The sequence below is a fragment of the Entelurus aequoreus genome, linkage group LG18 (assembly GCF_033978785.1).
Source record: "Entelurus aequoreus isolate RoL-2023_Sb linkage group LG18, RoL_Eaeq_v1.1, whole genome shotgun sequence".
Taxonomy (NCBI): Eukaryota; Metazoa; Chordata; class Actinopteri; order Syngnathiformes; family Syngnathidae; genus Entelurus; species Entelurus aequoreus.
In genome coordinates, this window is record NC_084748.1 from 18203857 (window position 1) to 18224128 (window position 20272).

The 20272-nt window shown below is 37.9% G+C and overlaps 1 protein-coding gene across 4 annotated transcripts in view; it reads right to left on the reverse strand.

The window, feature by feature from the left end:
- tll1 (tolloid-like 1) overlaps nucleotides 1-20272 on the reverse strand; it is an 81831-nt gene that overhangs the window by 7921 nt on the left and 53638 nt on the right. For 3 of the 4 annotated variants that reach the window (XM_062026682.1, XM_062026685.1, XM_062026686.1), the window contains exons 11-17: nucleotides 19405-19521; nucleotides 19175-19320; nucleotides 18630-18825; nucleotides 15974-16099; nucleotides 14026-14451; nucleotides 7926-8051; nucleotides 5151-5278 (exon numbers count right to left, since the gene is read on the reverse strand). In XM_062026682.1, coding sequence (XP_061882666.1) covers nucleotides 5151-5278; nucleotides 7926-8051; nucleotides 14026-14451; nucleotides 15974-16099; nucleotides 18630-18825; nucleotides 19175-19320; nucleotides 19405-19521 — 1265 coding nt within the window. The remainder of the gene's footprint in view (nucleotides 1-5150; nucleotides 5279-7925; nucleotides 8052-14025; nucleotides 14452-15973; nucleotides 16100-18629; nucleotides 18826-19174; nucleotides 19321-19404; nucleotides 19522-20272) is intronic. The other variant, XM_062026683.1, reaches the window with a different exon arrangement.

The following is a 20272-nucleotide window of genomic DNA, read 5'->3' on the forward strand; positions in this document are numbered from 1 at the left end:
GAGGAGACAACAGACTGAATAAAAATCACCTGGTTGACAAAGTCTAAGTAAAAACATCATCATTTCGTTCCATCTTCTCACTGAAGGTTGGATTTCATGGTTCGCCAGTAGCACTGGTTTTGAGCTGTTATTTTACAGTCCTGATAGCATTTATTATTCCATGTTGTGATGTTGGTCTTCCTATTTACTAGGGCTGTGAATCTTTGGGTGTCCCACGATTCGATTCAATATCGATTCTTGGGGTAACGATTCGATTCAAAATCGATTTTTTTTTTCAATTCAACACGATTCTCGATTTAAAAATGATTTTTTTCCCGATTCAAAAGGATTCTCTATTCATTCAATACATAGGATTTCAGCAGGATCTACCCCAGTCTGCTGACATGCAAGCAGAGTAGTAGATTTTTGTAAAAAGCTTTTATAATTGTAAAGGACAATGTTTTATCAACTGATTGCAATAATGTAAATTTGTTTTAACTATTAAATGAACCAAAAATATGACTTATTTTATCTTTGTAAAAATATTGGACAAAGTGTGTTGTCAAGCTTATGAGATGCGATGCAAATGTAAGCCACTGTGACACTATTGTTCTTTTTTTTTCTTTTTTTAAAAAATAAATGTCTAATGATAATGTCAATGAGGGATTTTTAATCACTGCTATGTTGAAATTGTAACTAATATTGATACTGTTGTTGATAATATTAAATTTTGTTTCAGTACTTTTGGTTTGTTCTGTGTCGTGTTTGTGTCTCCTCAATTGCTCTGTTTATTGCAGTTCTGAGTGTTGCTGTGTCGGTTGGTTTTGGAATTGGATTGCATTGTTATGGTATTGCTGTGTATTGTTTTGTTGGATTGATTCATTTAAAAATAAAAAAATAAAAAATTAATTTAAATTAAAAAATCGATTTTTTAAAAATGAGAATCGATTCTGAATCGCACAACGTGAGAATTGCGATTCGAATTCGAATCGATTTTTTCCCACACCCCTACTATTTACCTTTTCCCTTCTATTTCTCCTCTAGAAGTTGAGTTTAAAACAGATTATGTCAGATTGTGTGCCTAAAGAACATGTTTGTCCTTTCCATAATGTTGATTAATAGTGTTCTATGTTGGTTTGCCATTGTTAGGAATTCTTCATTGGGTTTCCTTTCTTCCCAGGATACTTTTAATATTCTACGTATACACCACATCTTTTTGCAATTGATTTAGTTATTGTCAAGGATTCAGATCCATATAATAAAGTAGACGTTACATATCTATGAATGTTCTCATTCATTCAGGTCATTGTCATCTCAGGGCATTCAATCGATCGCAACTGGACTGTTTGGTTTGTCTTAGAAGACATTTGGCCTCTCATCCGAGTAAGCGTCATCAGTTCATGCTCATAGACTTAGGTTGGTCAGATGTAGTCCGTGAACTGATGAAGCCTACTCGGGTGAGCGGCGAAACGTCTTCTAAGACAAACCAAACAGTCCAGTTGCGATGGACTGAATGCCCTGAAATGTTACATATCACTTAAAGGCCTACTGAAATGAATTTTTTAAATTTAAACGGGGATAGCAGATCTATTCTATGTGTCATACTTGATCATTTCGCGATATTGCCATATTTTTGCTGAAAGGATTTAGTAGAGAACGACGACGATAAAGATCGCAACTTTTGGTATCTGACAAAAAAAAACAGAAGTAGCGTGACGTAGTCAGTTGAACATTTCCGCAAAGTTCCCTATTGTTTACATTGATGGCGGCCAGAAGTGAGAGCGATTCGGACCGAGAAAGCGACGATTTCCCCATTAATTTGAGCGAGGATGAAAGATTTGTGGATGAGGAAAGTGCAAGTGAAGGACTAGTGGGGAGTGGAAGCGATTCAGATAGGGAAGATGCTGTGAGAGGCGGGTGGGACCTGATATTCAGCTGGGAATGACTACAACAGTAAATAAACACAAGACATATATCTATTATCCACAACACAACCAGGGTTATATTTAATATGCCACAAATTAATCCCGCATAACAAACACCTAGGTGTTTGTTATGCTAGCTCCTAGCTCCCGTCCATACAACCCGCCAATACAATTCAAACACCTGCACAACACACACAATCACTCAGCCCAAAGGACCGTTCACCTAACCCAAGGTTCATAAAGCTTACCCAAAGTTACGTACGTGACACGCACGTACGGGCAAGCGATCAAATGATTGGAAGCGCAGCTGCGTACTCACGTTACCACGTCTGCGTCTCCAAATCAAAGTAATCCTGGTAAGAGTCTGTGTATCGAAGTCAAAGTTCTCCTGGTAAGAGTCTCTGTTGTCCGAGTTCTTCGATCTTGACTGCATCTTTCGGGAATGTAAACAATGAAACACCGGCTGTGTTGTGTTGCTGACTTCCCTCGCAAAATACTCCACTTTCTTCTTTGCTTGCTCAGCTTCTTTCTCCATAATGCAATGAACAAATTGCAACAGATTCAGCAACACAGATGTCCAGAATCATGTGGAATTTTGCGATGAAAACTGACGACTTTAAGCTGGCCGCGGTGCTGGACTAAAATGTCCTGTCTAACTCGTGACGTCACATCCGCAGCGTCATCATACCAAGACGTTTTCAGCAGATATTTTGCGGGAAATTTAAAATTGCACTTTAGTAAACTAACCCGGCCGTATAGGCATGTGTTGCAATGTTAAGATTTCATCATTGATATATAAACTATCAGACTGCGTGGTCGGTAGTAGTGGGTTTCAGTAGGCCTTTAAGTTTTCTGAACCTTGGTTGCAAGACTATTTTCCTTGATGTTAAAACTGTGCATATACTACTGAATCCCTTTTAGCTGTGGCTATTCTACATTCATTTTCTTTCTCAAATGATCCCTCCATTGATATGGTCTGTCCTAAGTACGTACATTCTTCAACTTGTTTAATGTTTTCACCATCTATTTTTCTATGAATTGACATGTACAGTAACATTAACATTGGCATGTTAATGTTCTTCCTTGTAATATGCATGCTCTTGGTCTTTTTTGCAATCATTTTCATTCCATGTATTTTTCCTGTATTGTTGATGGTATGCAATAGGTTTTGCAGAACATTTTCAATGTCAGCAAGTAGTGCAGTGTTGTATCTCAGGTTGTTGATGTTTTGGCCGCCTATAGAAACGCCTCTCAGATTTTCAATGCTTTAAAGATATTGTAATATTTGGAAAAACCAAACAAAAAAACCAACAATAAAGTATCCTCTCTTCTAGTAAAAGCATGCATCAATTTTCCAAACCAGTACAGGGCAGCGTGTTAGTAGACATCGAGGATTTGCTACTTGTAAATATGTAACAAGGTAACTGCGTATTTATTATAAAAAACAGGGGTTTCATGTATTAAGCTAGCGTTACCAAAAAACCTGCTTTATTCACTTTTTCACTACAAATTTGAACATTTGATTTCAACAATGTAAAAAAGATGGAGGTAATGACAGAAAATTCACTTTTTAATGCTTCATATTAATATTCCCATTTGTGAGGACGTCTATTAATTTATCTAGGCAATCATTTTGCCATCCATTGCGGTCACAATGTGTTCCTGTGACTCCAGCACGAGATAGTGGGGGAAATGCCCGACTTTTTAAAAGGCGTTTTTCTAAAGCAAAAAAATAAATAATTTTTGGGGGAATCTCCATGCAACCAGAAGAAGCTTTTCTAACCTGTAACTTGTCTTGAAAAAGTGATATTATAATTACTATACCAAATAGTACATTGTGAGAATCGGTTTAAGTCGAAAATCGATTGTGAATCGAATCGCCCCCCCCCCAGGCATCGGAATCGAATTTAATAGTTAGCTGTCCAAATATTCACACATATAATATCTCCTATTTTCAAAAAGCAAACATCTTCATTTATAAGGGGAAAACCAAGATGTCAGCACGTACACACAGATGGATACAGAGATAAAAATATATACTGTAAATTAGAGATGTCCGATAATGGCTTTTTTGCCGATATCCGATATTGTCCAACTCTTAATTACCGATTCCGAAATATATACAGTCGTGGAATTAACGCATTATTATGCCTAATTTTGTTGTGATGCCCCGCTGGATGCATTAAACAATGTAACAAGGTTTTCCAAAATAAATCAACTCAAGTTATGGGAAAAAAATGCCAACATGACACTGCCATATTTATTATTGAAGTCACAAAGTGCATTATTTTTTTTTAACATTCCTCAAAACAGCAGCTTGGAATTTGGGACATGCTCTCCCTGAGAGAGCATGAGGAGGTTGAGGTGGGCGGGGTTGAGGGGGTGGGGGGTAGCGGGGGGTGTATATTGTAGCGTCCCGGAAGAGTTAGTGCTGCAAGGGGTTCTGGGTATTTGTTCTGTTGTGTTTATGTTGTGTTACGTTGCGGATGTTCTCCCGAAATGTGTTTTGTCATTCTTGCTTGGTGTGGGTTCACAGTGTGGCGCATATTTGTAACAGTGTTAAAGTTGTTTATACGTGCACCCTCAGTGTGACCTGTATGGCTGTTGACCAAGTATGCCTTGCATTCACTTGTGTGTGTGAAAAGCCGTAGATATTATGTGATTGGGCCGGCACGCAAAGGCAGTGCCTTTAAGGTTTATTGGCGCTCTGTACTTTTCCCTACGTCCGTGTACACAGCGACGTTTAAAAAAAGTCATACATTTTACTTTTTGAAACAGATACCGATCATTTTGAAACCGATACCGATAATTTACGATATAACATTTTAAAGCATTTATCGGCCGATAATATCAACAGTCCGGTATTAGCGGACATCCCTACTGTAAATAGATTGACAAACTTAAATAATTCCGTAAAGGAAAATGAGGTATATCTCTATCCCAAAATGTCCCAAACATCCTTACAACTAATCAGAACAAAAATGAACATTTGCAGTCGGCCTGAAGAAAATGAGCTACTGGCACATGATTTGAGCTAGCATAAAAGTATGCACGTGTGCACACTTGCAGGCTAAATGCACACATAACAGTGAGATGTGATGGTGGTGGGGCGCAGATGGTGAAAGCCTGCGGTCTCTCTCTAACGCATGAACACATGCAACCATTAAATTATTTCTCAGTGGGGGGGAAAAAGGGTACCAAAAGTCAATTTAGGTGTACTGTTTGAAGGCTTTTAAGGCCACTTACTATCCTGACACGATGTCCCGGCGTGGCCGTGATGTCCCAGGTGCACTCCTTACGGCTGGGGTACTTGTCGGGCCAGTTGGGGCTGCTCAGGGTCCCGCTGGGGCTGTGGATCTTGTGCTCGCACTCGGCTGCGCACACACAGACACACACGTTCATACACATGCGCGCAGAGGAAGTTAAAAATCAAGGCTGCACAGGAAGAGGTCAAAGGAAATGGAGAGGGAACAGGAAGCAGAGAAACGAGAGCGCCAAGCGAAGAGATATTTGTAAAAGCACGACATCCCGCTGACAAGTTCAGTGTTAAATTAACACTTGGAACAATACATCATTGAACATACACAACATGTTTTTTTAAGTTAGCTAATAGCAGACAAAGTAATGGCAGACATTGTCTATTTTGTCTACCTCATCGTGCAAATCTTGGCTCCAATTATGTTTTTCTTCTTCTTCCTGACTTAAGCAGCATATCATACACTATCTTGACTAAGGAAGCGTATTATGTATCTTTAGCATCACATGTTGTGATGCACAGAAACATTGTCAGTGATGGATCTGCAGTAGTGCAATAACGGTTTCTGCTCATCTTACTGTTGTGAAAGGTAAATTAGGTAAAAATTCTAAAGCGCTAACACAAAGTTAACAGGGTAATTAGTGTCTTCAAACTTGTTTCAGTGCAACAAATTTTGGGCAAATGTTGCAATGACAACTCTGAACACTAAAGCCAATGCCCTCACTAACGCAAAAAAAGGCAGGATTCAAGATCACCACGGCAACAAAGAAGCGATTACAGGATTTTACAGCAAGATTTTAAGCTTTTGTATCTTAGCATGCTAACACAGGCTAACAAAAGAAAAATCTGACTTCGAAGATTGCTAATGTGCAATTGTCAGTAAATGAACTGCAATATGAATCGATGAGAATGTCAAGGCATTCAAAAGACAAACAAGAAGAGTTCAAATGAGACCTTTCTTTATTAAAAGAAAAAGAAGATGTTTTACAAGACTATGGTGATGAGAGTGAATGTGAAGTCTGACATGCAACATCCACACAATCAAAATATAGGACAACAAGAGTCGGTAATTACAGAAATAAAGTCAAAATGATCAATATTAGTGTTAACATACGACTCCTAAAGCACACGGTACACGCAACACAAACATGCACCTCTCACAGACAACCAAATATTGTGATGACATGACTTGATGGATTTACATGACAGTGCAAGGTTTGTAGGTCAAACTGGGTCTCACGCACATAATAAAAAAAGCACAAAGAGGGACAAAATATGCATGATTGTGCAAGATTATATACGGGGGTCACTCGTGCACAAACTGCAACAACACACACATGCAAAGAGGAAGCACAATATGCACCTAATGTGCCCAGTGAGACATTTATGAGTTGGTTACACAAATTCAGTGGTCCAGCATAGTGGGTTTACATTTTTTGTGTGAGCTGTGTGATAGTACCCATCAAATATTATGTTTCTAATACATAAGTATAAAGATGTCCTTTTACAAGACTAAAGTGGAGATGTATTCCAATTCGCAAAAAAATATAGGAATAAAGTAAGAGAAGTAGGGGGGAATGTCTCAATTTTGTGTATAGTTCAAAACGTATGAAAATGGAAAGAAATAAAACATTGTATGAGAACATTTTACAGTGTTACTTTGTTTTTTGTACGTTCCACTTTTTATATAATTACATTTGAAAACAATTATGATCAAAAGTCTGTTGTAGTGACTCCTTGCATAATTTTCAATTAAGTACGAATGCAAAATAAGCCACCATGGGGCCAGAGAAAGTTGTGAGTGATAGCCCTTTAATAAAGCAGGTGACAAACACTATTTGACAGAACTTTATTGACATATTAGCACAAATGAGACGGGACAACATTTATCAAACAAACTAAGATTTAGCCCAAGAGTACCACAAGAACTTAAGTATGTACATAATAATTTAGGTAGCAAAGTATGAAAGTGCACCGTTGCCTTACTTATCTTCAAAAAACGTAAAAGTGATGGTAAATGTTGACCTATCTATTTCATTCGTCATTTATGTGTGTTTCACATTGTTTTCTGCAGGTAACATTATAATTGTTCTCTGCAAAACGTGTTTGTATTCATATTTTTGGGTGTCTGGAACAGATTATTGGATCCACACGGTGTTCTTATTGGAAACATTGTTTTGGTTTTTATTACAATTCTCTTTTCTGGCTGAACTTTTGAAACGGATTGCTAAGGAAACTCTACAATGGTAGTTAGAGGAGAAGTTGCAATATTAGGAGAATAAAAACATATTTTGTAAAAAAATTAAGTTACAAGAAGAGTCAGGAGAAAACACATTTCTATTAACATGCCGAGCCTTTTCAGTACTCTAATATTACGAATTTATTTATATTATGACTGTACTTTTCACTTTATTCGAGTACTTTTAAATTTTTCAGTATTTGGGTTTCGAGTAAACAAGCAAAAATGTTTATACCCAAAATAAAAAACAGTTCCAAATGTTTTTTTATTGCATTGAATGTTGAAAAATGTATTTTCATGTATACATATATGATCTGATGTACAGTATGACAATAGGTTGTGCAAGTGTACCTAATGCTGTGGCCAGCGAGCGTACATCTTCAAATGGAGAGGTCCAGCCGGTTGTTGTAGTTTGCGTATTGATAATAATGGCCGTTTCGATGCGCAATGTTTTGCTTGTAGTGGTAACCGTGGTGATGATGCTGATGCTGCTGCCAGTGGGCGTGCCAGTGTGCGTGCAACCCACCTTCCTTACAGTCGTGCTTGTTCTCGTGCAGCACGAAGCCGTGGCGACACTGGCACACGTACGAGCCCACCGTGTTGATGCACTCGTGCTGGCAGCCGCCGTTGTCTTTACTGCACTCGTCTTTATCTGTTGGGGACACACAGAAGCGCACATCACACGTCGGTGCTGAGGTCAGATATCATGGAGGACGAAGAGGAGGGAAGAGGTTCAAGGACCGGTTAGTGGAAGAAGGAAAACGCTATTAAAAACGGCCCATGATGAGACTACACACTACAAAAAGTTTAGGACTATCAGTATGAGAGATGGCAGCTAGTTTAAAAGGCAAGCTTGTATAAAGAGGCCAGAAATAAAGCAAGGTGGTATAGTAATAATTGCACACATGGAGTGTGTCTGTACAGTATCTGTGATGTGTGTGTCTGATGTGGTATTATAGTGTTATTGTAGGCCCGGTCTCACTGTATCGCTGTCTAAGAAGCTTTACCACTGATGGCACACACATTGTCCATTGTAGCAATCCTCAGGTCAAGCACACGGTGTCCACGTGCACGCACACTTACGCTCACGTGGATTAGACGTGTGTGTGTGTGAGTGTGTTTCTGTGAGGGAGGTCGAAGGGACCTCCCTGAAGCTTTGGGCCGCTCGCCAGTCCAAAGCTATTCTGGAAGCTTGTCGCTCAGCCACTCTTTTTTTTTTTTTTGTGAACACGTGCACAACACATCTGAATGTGTCATTTTGTGTACGTTGCAATCAGCGACACACTACATAGGTAGCTCACACACACACGCACGCACGCACGCACGCACGCATGCACGCACGCGCAACCGACTGTCTGATACCACAATAAAGAGAAGAGAATTATCCAAAACCAACAAATGATTCGATATTTGTTGTAATTTCACTGAGGGAAGTCATAGCAATGTCCCATTTTCATAATAAAACTGAAGCGTGTGTCCACATTGGGGATGTTAAAAATTCATACCGGATGCAAAAAAGAACACACTTAAAAAAAAAGAAGAAAAAAAAGAAAGAGGGCCACAATGAAGGCAATAAAAAGTACACAAATAGGGCATTAATTTTACAAGGAAAAGTCGTAATATTATGGGAAAAAAAAGGAACATGAAGAGAAAAATTTTGCTTATTGACGAGAATTAAGTCCAAATTCTTAATTTATGAGTCGTGCGGTTATATCGACAATAATAATAGAAGTAAGTTAAGTTTGTACGGTACGTGAAGCGACTCACCATTCATAGTTAAGGCCAAATAGAAGTGCCTGGTGAAATGTAACAGTGGCTAACTTCCATCCTTCCATTTTCTACCCCTTGTCTCTTACGGGGTACACCCTGGACAAGTCGCCACCTCATCACAGGGCCAACACAAATAGACAGACATTCACACTCACATTCAAACACTAGGGCCAATTTAGTGTTGCCAATCAACGTATTCCCAGGTGCATGTCTTTGGAGGTGGGAGGAAGCCGGAGTACCCAGAGGGAACCCACGCAGTCACGGGGAGAACATGCAAACGCCACACAGGAAGATCCCGAGCCCAGTATCGAACCCAGAACCTTCATATTGTGAGTCACACATACTAGCCCCTGTCCCACCGTGCTGCCCCAGTGGCTAACTTATTTTATTTTTTAAAAATTGCCTCTCGTGCACTTTTTAAAATTTAACTTCTATGATTTTATATGGAACATTTTTTATTTCTTGGTGTATTACCTTTAAAATAACCGATAAAAAAGACAAAACGCATTACCCCAGGGGTCACCAACCTTTTTGAAACCAAGGGCTACTTCTTGGGTACTGATTAATGCGAAGGGCTACCAGTTAGATACACACTTAAATAAATTGCCAGAAGTAGCCAAATTGCTCAATTTACCTTTAACTCTGTTATTATTAATAATTAATGATATTTATCTTTGTGGAAACACTGATCATCTTAATGATTTCTCACAATAAATACATATAGAAACAGATAAATATCAATATGCAACACTTTATTTTTATATTTTCTCTAAGTGCACATTTTTCAAATTGAACATTTTCAAATGATCACTTCTAAGACAGTCTTGTGAAATCACAATATCCCATTTTAACTAGCTAGCCACTAACATTTTTTAACAAATCATGAATTACTTTGCACCATGTTTGTACAAATAATAACTCATGTAAAATACAAAAGTAAACTCTCAAATTTTTAAATCATGTCACACTTTGAACTGGACACCAAATCTGTTAACTGTTTCTTTGTCAGTTAGTGGGAAGCCTGGCATTGCATGCTGTTAACTAGTGTGTTGTACTCTGGTGTGTAACTTGACACTGCAACTCTGAGTGAGTCTTGCAGATGTGCATCACTGAGGCGTGTTCTGTGTTTGTTCTTGATGAAGTTCATGTCAGAAAAGGCTGATTCACAAAGATAAGATTTTTCCTCATTGTTTGCGGAATCTTCTTAATCTTTTGGACATATTTTCACAGCAATCTGGCCTTAAGCTTAATTATGATAAATGTAAAATGTTAAGGATCGGAAATCTAAAGGGAACGTCCTTTCGAATGGAATGCAAAGTGCCTGTTTTGTGGACAGATGGACCAGTTAACATACTTGGTGTTGTTGTCCCAGAAAATCTGGAAGATCTAGGCTCAGTAAATTATGATAATCGACTAAGAAAGATGGACAAAATTATGCAGTTATGGAAAGGGAAATCCCTAACCTTGTATGGTAAAATGTCTATTGCCAACTCGTTAATTATTCCTCAATTTATTTATTTGTTTTTGTCATTACCAGCTCCATCACAAAACTTTTTTAAGATTTATGAGCGGAGGGTCTTCGATTTTGTCTGGAACGGCAAACCAGAAAAGATTAAAAGAAAGGTTTTGTACAAAGAGTATGAATATGGGGGCCTGAAACTTCTCAACCTTGAAGCTATGTGTCTGTCTTTAAAAGCATCAATTGTTCCAAAGATGTATTTAAACATTGAGTGGTACACAAATGTCCTGTTGGACAAAAAACATGTACTGTATCAAAAGAAATTGTATCCTTTTTTACAAGTGATCCCCTCCCAGAGAGTCTGCTGGGAAACATGGCGGGGTTCATAAAGGAAACAATCCACTCATAGTGGTGTTTTCAATTTTATGTGCCAGAAAAAAGAGACGATATTTTGCAGCAGTTAATATGGATGAACTCTAATATTGTAATAGATGGAAAGCCTTTCTTTTGGAAAAATATGTTTGAAAGAGGAATCATTTTTGTCAATGATATTATCAATGACAATGGTAAAATTATGAAGTATGATGAATTTAGAGCTATGTATGGTGATGCTTGTTCAAGCTTTTCATTTTATCAACTAACTGGAGTAATTGGGAAAAGATGGAAACAAATAATTAATTATGGAACTACTAAATTATTAGTTTGTAAACCTCTAATAAGAAATTCTAGTTGGCAAAAAGGAACTAAAATAAATAGAAAAATATATAATTTTTATTTAATAAAGAAATCTTTGAAGGCTGCCTCATACAACACAAATGGAAAATGGGAGGACTTTTTTGACTGCCCGTTGCCATGGGATGCCATATTCAAACTACCGGTAATCTATAAAACCACTATCGATGTGCAAAATCGTTATTTTCAAATTAAAATTATTTATAACTTCTTACCCAGAGGGAAAATGTTAAAATTATGGAGTATGACAGAGTCAGATGATTGCCGATTTTGTTGTCAGGAGCCTGAATCCACCCTGCATTTGTTTTGGTATTGTCATATTGTGTCTTTGTTTTGGGTGGAAGTTGAAAAAATGTGTTTAAGTATTGGTTTGTTTATGAAGCTTAATGTGGTTTCTGTTATTTTAGGAGAGTTCATTGACAATCATGATTTAGTCAATTTAATTATACTACTCAGTAAAATGTTTATTTTTAAGGCCAAAAACAGATATTCACTTAGTATTACTTTCTTTAAAACATTTATTCAGTATTTTCTAACTTTAGAAAGTTACATGGTTGAAAACGATAATGATGCCAAAAAACATTTAAAAAAAAGATGAGAAGTCCTCAAAGGCTTATTTTGAAAGTATAATTATGTTTATAGATTATATGATATCTGTTGTTGTGTTCCCTAACTTGAGTGACCTGGACATAAATGCTTATTTTGAAAATGTAATTTTGTTTATAAATTATATGCAATCTATTGTGTTCCCTAATTTTTTTCTGTGTACATGAATGAAGGTGTGTGTTGCTGAGTCCGACTTGGACATTATCTGGACTGGGCCTGGTTTAAAAAACCCTTTAAACAAATCTAATTTCATTGACAACCTGGTCTGTTGAAGATAAGGCCCTTTTTTAAAAAATAAAATAAAATAAGATAAATAAATAAAAAACATTTTCTTGGATAAAAAAGAAAGTAAAACAATATAAAAATAATTACATAAAAAATAGTAATTAATGAAAATGTTAGTGGACCAGCAGCCTGTACAATTATGTGTGCTTCAGGCACTGTGTCCCTTGCAGATGTGTTGTCTATGTTGTGGGAACCAGAATATTGGTAGCAGAAAGAAATAACCCCTTTTGTGTGAGTGGGTGTGGATGAGTGTGCATGGGGGAGGTTGTTTGGGTTGATGCACTGATTGAAAGTGTATCTTGTGTTTTTTCTATGTAGATTTAATTTAAAAAAAAAAAAAAATTTAAAAAAAAAAATTTTTTTTTTTTTTTTTTTTAGAACAGTCCCGCGGGCGACTCATCTGGTCCTTACGGGCGACCTGGTGCCCGCGGGCACCGCGTTGGTGACCCCTGCATTACCTATATTGAGCAGTAGGTAGGTTATGGTGAGTAAATTAAGCGCTCCTTTTCTCCTACTCATGTATGGTAACCAAACATGGCTTTGAGCATGTGGGACTTTTTCACTGTTACAGAAGAAAACATTTCACGTGATATTTGCAGTAAATTTTCCGCATACATCCCACGAGGAAAAAAAAACATTGAGCGCCTTATCAGACACCTGAAACGCTAGCGTCGCTACGACTGTGGTTTTTTTAGAGCCTAGGAAGACTCCTGCTGCTAAATAAGCTACCCCAAAGCCAGTGCAAAGAAAGGCAATGGGCTTGTTTATTTTGCAGTGGCGTTTAAAAAGTGCAAAAAGTTTGCCGGGGACAGGTTTAAGCAATCTGCAATTTTAATGTTTATTATTGTTAAAGATACTGGCTTTTAGGACAAAAATACACAGTTTGTCAAATCCACTGTTTTTTGAGTATTTCATAACTTCAGGCAGGTGTGCACAAACTACACTTTAATCTACTTTAAAAAAATACATTGTGTGGTACAAATTTGTAGTACTATGTAGTAAATTCAAGATAAAGTCGTAATGTTAGAGTCATACTAAAAAGAAAACATTTTGAGGGAAAAAATTAGTAATAAAGAATAAAGACGCAATATTAAAAGAAAGAAGTTGTAATATTATATCACGTAAATAAAGTCATATTTTTTCCAAGGACAAAATGCAAGTAAACTTACAAAAGTAAAGTTGTGAAACGACAGAGATAAAAAGGTAAGTGTATCTTTCTTTTAGTTTAATATCACAACTTCAGTAAACCACATTTTTCCTGATGGAATACAACTTTTTTCAATATTTACTGTGTCGTTTATATTACAACTTGTTCCTCTAATATTTGGACACTGTTCTATTATGAAGTATGGACATGGAACAGAGCAACTTTCCCTCAGGAGGAGAATAATGGATCTGACGATGATCCATTAAGACCGATTCATCGGTTTCCCAGCGCATGTACCACACGGCGGTCCAGGAGCCCAATCGATGGATGCTGACGGCAGGGCCATGTTACCTTGGACCTTTGGCGAGGTCGCCTGCCTGTCGGTGACGTGGCCACGCTTTATGTCCCGGCAGGACTCAAACACAAACAAACGATGTCGACACGGCGCCGGCCTGTCTGAGGGAGAGAGGGTGGATGCAGGTGACCCGGGAACCAGAGGAGGTCCGGGACACAGACATATTGTATACCCATTGGCCATAACATTAGGTACCCTCGCACTGTCTTTGTTATGCTCTGCAATGCAATGTCAGGTCATATTTTGCAATACCATGCTATGCTAAGTGTTACCTGAGAAAAAAAGAGCTTTGAAGCCCTTTTTGGACACGGTGTTGTCTGACTTGAACTCAATTCTCATGTTGTTGTACTGAGAGGTGATGACTTCAGGGACCTCGGTGCCACAGTATTTTCCATGCAACTTGGAGTCCGGCGACAGGCCGCTGCGCACCTCCACGTAGTCGTACTTGCACACCTGTGGAAAACACAAAGTGAACGGTCCTGACAACGCACCTCCACTAGGTGTCTCTAGTGGGCACGAGAATAGAGCTCTGCTCACCTCGTTACCCTCCAATTCAAAGGCCTCAAACTGCATGGAGATTCTGTACTGGGTCGGGGCCACCACATGCCACACACAGTTCTTGTTGGGGGGGTACTCTTTGGGCCACCCAGGGGTGCTGATGGTCCCGTTCAGCTTGGAGAGGAGGCCGCCACACGCAGCTGCAAGCATTACAACGAACGACAGCTTAGGGCCTAAAATCCGGCAAATGCACGTCATTTTATGCATTTTCTTTGGCTTTTTAAATGTTTTGTTGCTGACGCGACCAAAAAAAGAGTAACAATGATGGCGAAGACAAAAATAGCAATGATAACCGTACAACCACAAGTAAACATAGTGGCTGCTCAGAACAATGTAGTCATGTCGTGTGGACAACACTAACAAAAAGAAGACCCGCATTGTACGCCGTTAAGTCAGTTGAGAAATAATTTGAAGGGACTTGCTTGTCAGTTGTGTTTTTAAATCAAGTTTTACTTCTTTTGTTTTGAAAATTGAACAGTGGCTAACATGGGTGCTCAAAATTTTTTACTCACATTCAAATCGCAATTTGTATTTATTCCTACTCCAAATCGATTTATGATTTTTGAGAATCAATTTTTGAAATAAAAACAATAAACAACTACATTATTATTGACATTATTATTATTGGTATAGCTGATTTAATACATTTCTGGTTTTCCTTTTTCTTTTATTATAGTTTTCTCAAATGATTTGTAAATTTCTATCCTAAGTATTGTAAACCTAGGAAAGGGTTTGGGTTGCACTATTTTCTTTTATTAGATTGATTAACAGTCTGATTTTTGTAAATAAAATGTAAAAAATATTTTTTTTTAAATACCTTTTTTAGGCCAACTCTCGTGCGTTTAAGTCAAACGTCAGCAGCCAAGACGAGCTTTGGTGACCTGTAACCCGTTTGGAAAAAGTTTTAAAATAATTGATGTACCAAATAATATATTACGAGACTCGGGCTGAAACGATAATTGCTTCTGAATCAAATAATCCGCCCAAAATTGGGAATCAAATCGTATCGTGAGATGGCCAAAGATTCCCACCTTTAGCGGCTAATGTCTTTTTGCACTTTTAGAACAGTTAAGAATGTTAAAAAAGTGCCTCTAATGCACTTCTTTACATGCCACCTTTGTTATCAAAGTTAAGGGTGAGTAGCATAGTATTGTTTTCAAGCAGTTAACTTATTCTTACACGTACAAATGCAAAAAAAGAGAAAATATATGTGAAAGTCAATGAAGGTTTTAAGATGGGGACAATTTTCCCCTATTACTTTTATTAATCTAAGCAAAACGATTGCAAATGACTTTACAGGTTCAATTATGAGTTAAATAATGGTTTAACAGATTATCTGCTTTTTGTACATCTTTCTTCCTCTAGACTAACCAGAGCTGTGCAAAAAATTATGAGAAAAAAAACATTAATTGTGAACATTTTACCGGAAGAGCATTTCATGTGTGTGCCTCACAAGTAGTTTGTTTGTTTCCCCAAGTATGTGGGTCATTAGCAGTCGTAAATCTAATTTGTGGGATTAAAAAAGACCTTTACAGTGCTTGCAACACTGGAACTAGGCGGTCATGTCATAAAAAAGTGTTTTATTACGACATAACGCAGCGCACTGGGTTGTAATTCTTGATGACTCGCACACAAACAAACAATAGTAAGGCCGAGTGTTACCTTCACAGCTCTTTTTGTCGGGCGCTAGTTCATAGCCCGGGTCACAGGCGCACTTGAAGCTTCCCAGCGTGTTGACACACCTCTGCTCGCATCCGCCATTGTCCGGCTTGGCACACTCGTCCTCCTCTGAAGATAAGCGTGATAACCACATGATTTCTTCTCGCCAAGTGGCGAAGACAGTTTGGGGTCACATGATGAAGTGCAACCACATAAATTGATGCTAATGGTATGTCCAACATCTTCTTATTCATGATAAAAAAGAAAAAGGATGTGTTAAAATAAATGTAAATAGCAGAAATAAATATAAAATAATTATATTTATATAAATATAAAAACACAAACATTAAGTCAACAAATAAACAATTTAGTTAGTTTTCATGAATCAATAATCATGTATTTATTTATTGTCTATACCCTTCAATACTGGTCAAAAGTTCCTCATTCTTATGAATAGGAAGATGTTTCTAAGCTGATTCCAAGCTGATTGGTAATTTAATAAATGTTTAATATATTTAAGGATGGTTTATGTCATGATTGTAAAAATAGCTAACTTAGCACTTGTGTGACACTAGAGCTGGGCAATAATATGATATCAATATGTATCACAAAAGACACAATCAATATTAATAAAAAATTGTTCGATAAAACGTTTTTGGTTTTTTTCTTCTTTGTCGGAAGAAACCAGAAGTTGCAAAGCAAGGTTTGTTGCATGGCGTGGCGAAGTTGATAGAGTGGCTGTGCCAGCAATCGGAGTGTGGCTGGTTACTGGGGTTCAATTCCCACCTTCTACCTTCCTAGTCACGTCCGTTGTGTCCTTGGGCAAGACACTTCACCCTTTGCCTCTGATGGCTGCTGGTTAGCGCCTTGCATGGCAGCTCCCGCCATCAGTGTGTGAATGTGTGTGTGTGAATGGGTAAATGTGGAAATACTGTCAAAGCGCTTTGAGTACCTTGAAGGTAGAAAAGCGCTATACAAGTATAACCCATTTATCATTTGCTCTCTGATTATTGATCAAAGCAAGAAGTGATCACAGATCCGTGGGAGTGAAACGCTAACAGCCAATCAGGTAATAGTATCAACTATCATGTTTGGTTGCGCCATCCCGTTGTCTCGCGGTTGATTCTTTGCATGGAGTGAAAAGGGAAAGTAAAAATGAGTGCTGCAGAGAGCGAAGAAATTGTTGATAAAACAGGAAAAGTCACTTCGACAGTATGCCAGTTTTTTGGATTTTCAAAAAAATCTGGTCTGTAAATTATACAAGGTGTTCGTCCCCACCAAGACCAGTAAGTAATACCACAACATCTTATCACAGCTCACCCTTCAGGGCATCGCTGTAACTTACCTGTCACTAAACCTGCAGAAAATAGTTATTCTCAGGTTTCTCTATGTTTACATTTTCACACTTTGCATTATTTTGTTACAATTTATTAATGTTTTCTAACGTACGCCTTATTTTTGCACCGTCATTTTAAGGAGTTATTGTTAAGTGTTCAATGTGATTTTAGAATTTTGTTGACATTGATTGTTTGAGTGTTTTCCAAGGTTGTGTAGACATTTCATTTCCTTTCTGCCTTTATAGCCGAGGGGATTATATTCAGAAGAAAGTTACATAACAAATAAAAATGTTTATATTTACCGTATTTTCCGGACTATAGAGCACACGAGATACAAGCCGCACCCACTACACTTTAGAAGAAATAAATATTTTTTCATATGTTAGCCGCAGATGTATACGTTGCAACATGAGTTATTCACAAAGTAAGATTCAGTAAATGTTTATTTACATCCCTTAATTGTTTCCAAACAGTATCTGTGACACGGCAGTAAAACGGCTGATCAAACAAAACAGAAGTCATCGTCATGGGCCAACTAGCTGCGGAAGCTAGCTCTCGAATCAGCTAAACAGACTCAATAACTCCACAGTGACGTTTTGGTGAGTTTACTGAGGAATTTGTGAAACTAAAACAATACAAAATAATGTTGTTGTAAGTAAATAATACTAACACAGACACTCGTAAACGTGTTAGTATATTAGCTCATGCTAACGCCGCTAGCATCATTACATTACGATAGCACATACAAATATGCATGAAAACACTCCTGTAGACATCACACGTGGGACGTGTGTATAAACAGTTTTAGTTATACTGTAAAACTTAAAAACGTTGCTAGGAGTGATGAATGAAGAATCTATATGAGTAGACCGCTATGGGCGGCTAGAAGACTGAACAGCACTCCAGTTGGAGAAAAAAAAGCACTACAGATAAATGGAAAGACACTGCAGCACTTGCAGTGAGCAAATTTTTCCAAAAGATAAAGCCATAGCACGAATAATAAAACAACCTCTCAGTGTTTTTGCTTTTTTTATCAAATAATTTTTATTACTGCAGTCAGCGAAGAAAAATCTATAAATTAGCCGCTCCCTCTTACAAGCCGTAGGGTTCAAAGCGTAGGAAAAAAGTAGCGGCTTATAGTCCAGAATTACGGCAATATATTTTTCAACTAGTCATGGTTTCGATGGGTCATAAAAAATATCAATAATTATCGATCGATAAAAAACACTTATATCGTGATAGTTTTCAACCATATCGCCCAGCTGTATGTGACACTTACAAACGTTGCAATGTAACTTAATCCAGCATGAAAAACTGCCTACCTTTGAAGAAGTTTGCCGCAAAGCCTGCCTTGTTGACCGTCCCGTCTGAGACAAACTTCATCCAGAGAGTGTGCGAGGTGGAGCGCACGTCTTCGGGCTTGTCGTACCCGCAGAACCGTCCGATCAGAGGGCTTGTCTCCAGCGGGCCGTCCCGCACCTCCAGGTAGTCGTAGGTGCAGCTGTCGTGTCGCTCAATCTACCAGAAAGATTTAATAAATAAATAATATTGCCTTGTTAGCAGTGCAACACATTTTATAATGACAATTATTTTTAGTTGTCATTATCATAATGATATTATTTTATTAAAGTACACACATGGACGTATTTTTGCATGATTGACTTAATAAAAAACAAAAACAAAAATGGACAGTCCATACACAAACACACAATAATGTGCACAAGCACGCGCAACACCTTGATACATTTTCAAGCATGAAATGTAACCCAGACATTCACTCGCAGACTCATGGAACTTTAAGACTTTCATCCTTCTCTGTGACCATGCATTATATCCCCCAAAACTATGATGAGGGGAAAACAATCACCTCAAAGGCCTGAAAGCTGAGGCCCACGTTATATCCCTCCGACACGGTGATCCTCCACACGCACTCTTTGGAGGGCCTGTAATCGTCGGGATAGTTGGGAGACTGGATCTGTCCCAAATCCTTGTTGATATCCCCACCACAGATAGCTGCACGGGACAGACGAGAGAGACGTGTTGTCATCATCCTGTTATGTCAGGGTGTGTGCAAAAACTCCACGCTGAAGAGGTTACCTTCATAGACAGCAGCAAAGCCTTTCCCCACCCAGTTGCTGCTGCTACGGAACTCTATCCACATTCTGCTATCAGTGGAGGTCAAGACGTCAGGAAGTTTGTCTCCACAAAACCTGCCTGTAACACACACACACACACTTGATAAGACCTTTGATTTATCTATAAAGAGATTATTGGAAGAAAGTGGCAAACGTTAAATAATGAAGTAGTAAAAAACATGAAAAGCAAAACAAATATGTTTAGAACTACAAATGAACTTTGTTCAGTCTCTATTTTTTTGTTGTTTTTGTTTATTAATATTACAAACAGCTGCCTGTAAATGCTTTCAGATGCAGGAAGGGCTCACAGCAGCACCCGCCACTAAGAAGAGCGATACATACTTTCATGTCAGTCTCTTCACCAGATTTGTCACTAGTCGCTTTTAAAAAAAATATAATATCTAGAGGGCTCGAATTACTCACAATATAGTGACACATTTTTTAAGTTGGCAAAACAAATCCCTCGTGCTTTGTCTTCTTATGCTCTGGCAGACCAGTTGCGTTATGTGTTTATGAGCAAGGTAGCGCCAAATAAATTAATGTTTGGAAAACACAATAAAAATATTTATTATAAATAAAGGAAAAACTAAAGACATTTTATATACTGACTTGACTTTATTTGGACAAACAACAAAATTAAAACACAAGCAAGCAATTCATAGATGAATTTTAATTAAGTTAAAAAAGGAGTAGGAAGAAGCACAAGCTTTTCCTGTACTTACTCTCCTTTCCTAATTACCGTAATGAGCTCAGTAACAATAAATAAGTTATATAACGCACAATTCAGAATTACTACATATACTCTAGAACAGTGGTCCCCAACCTTTTTG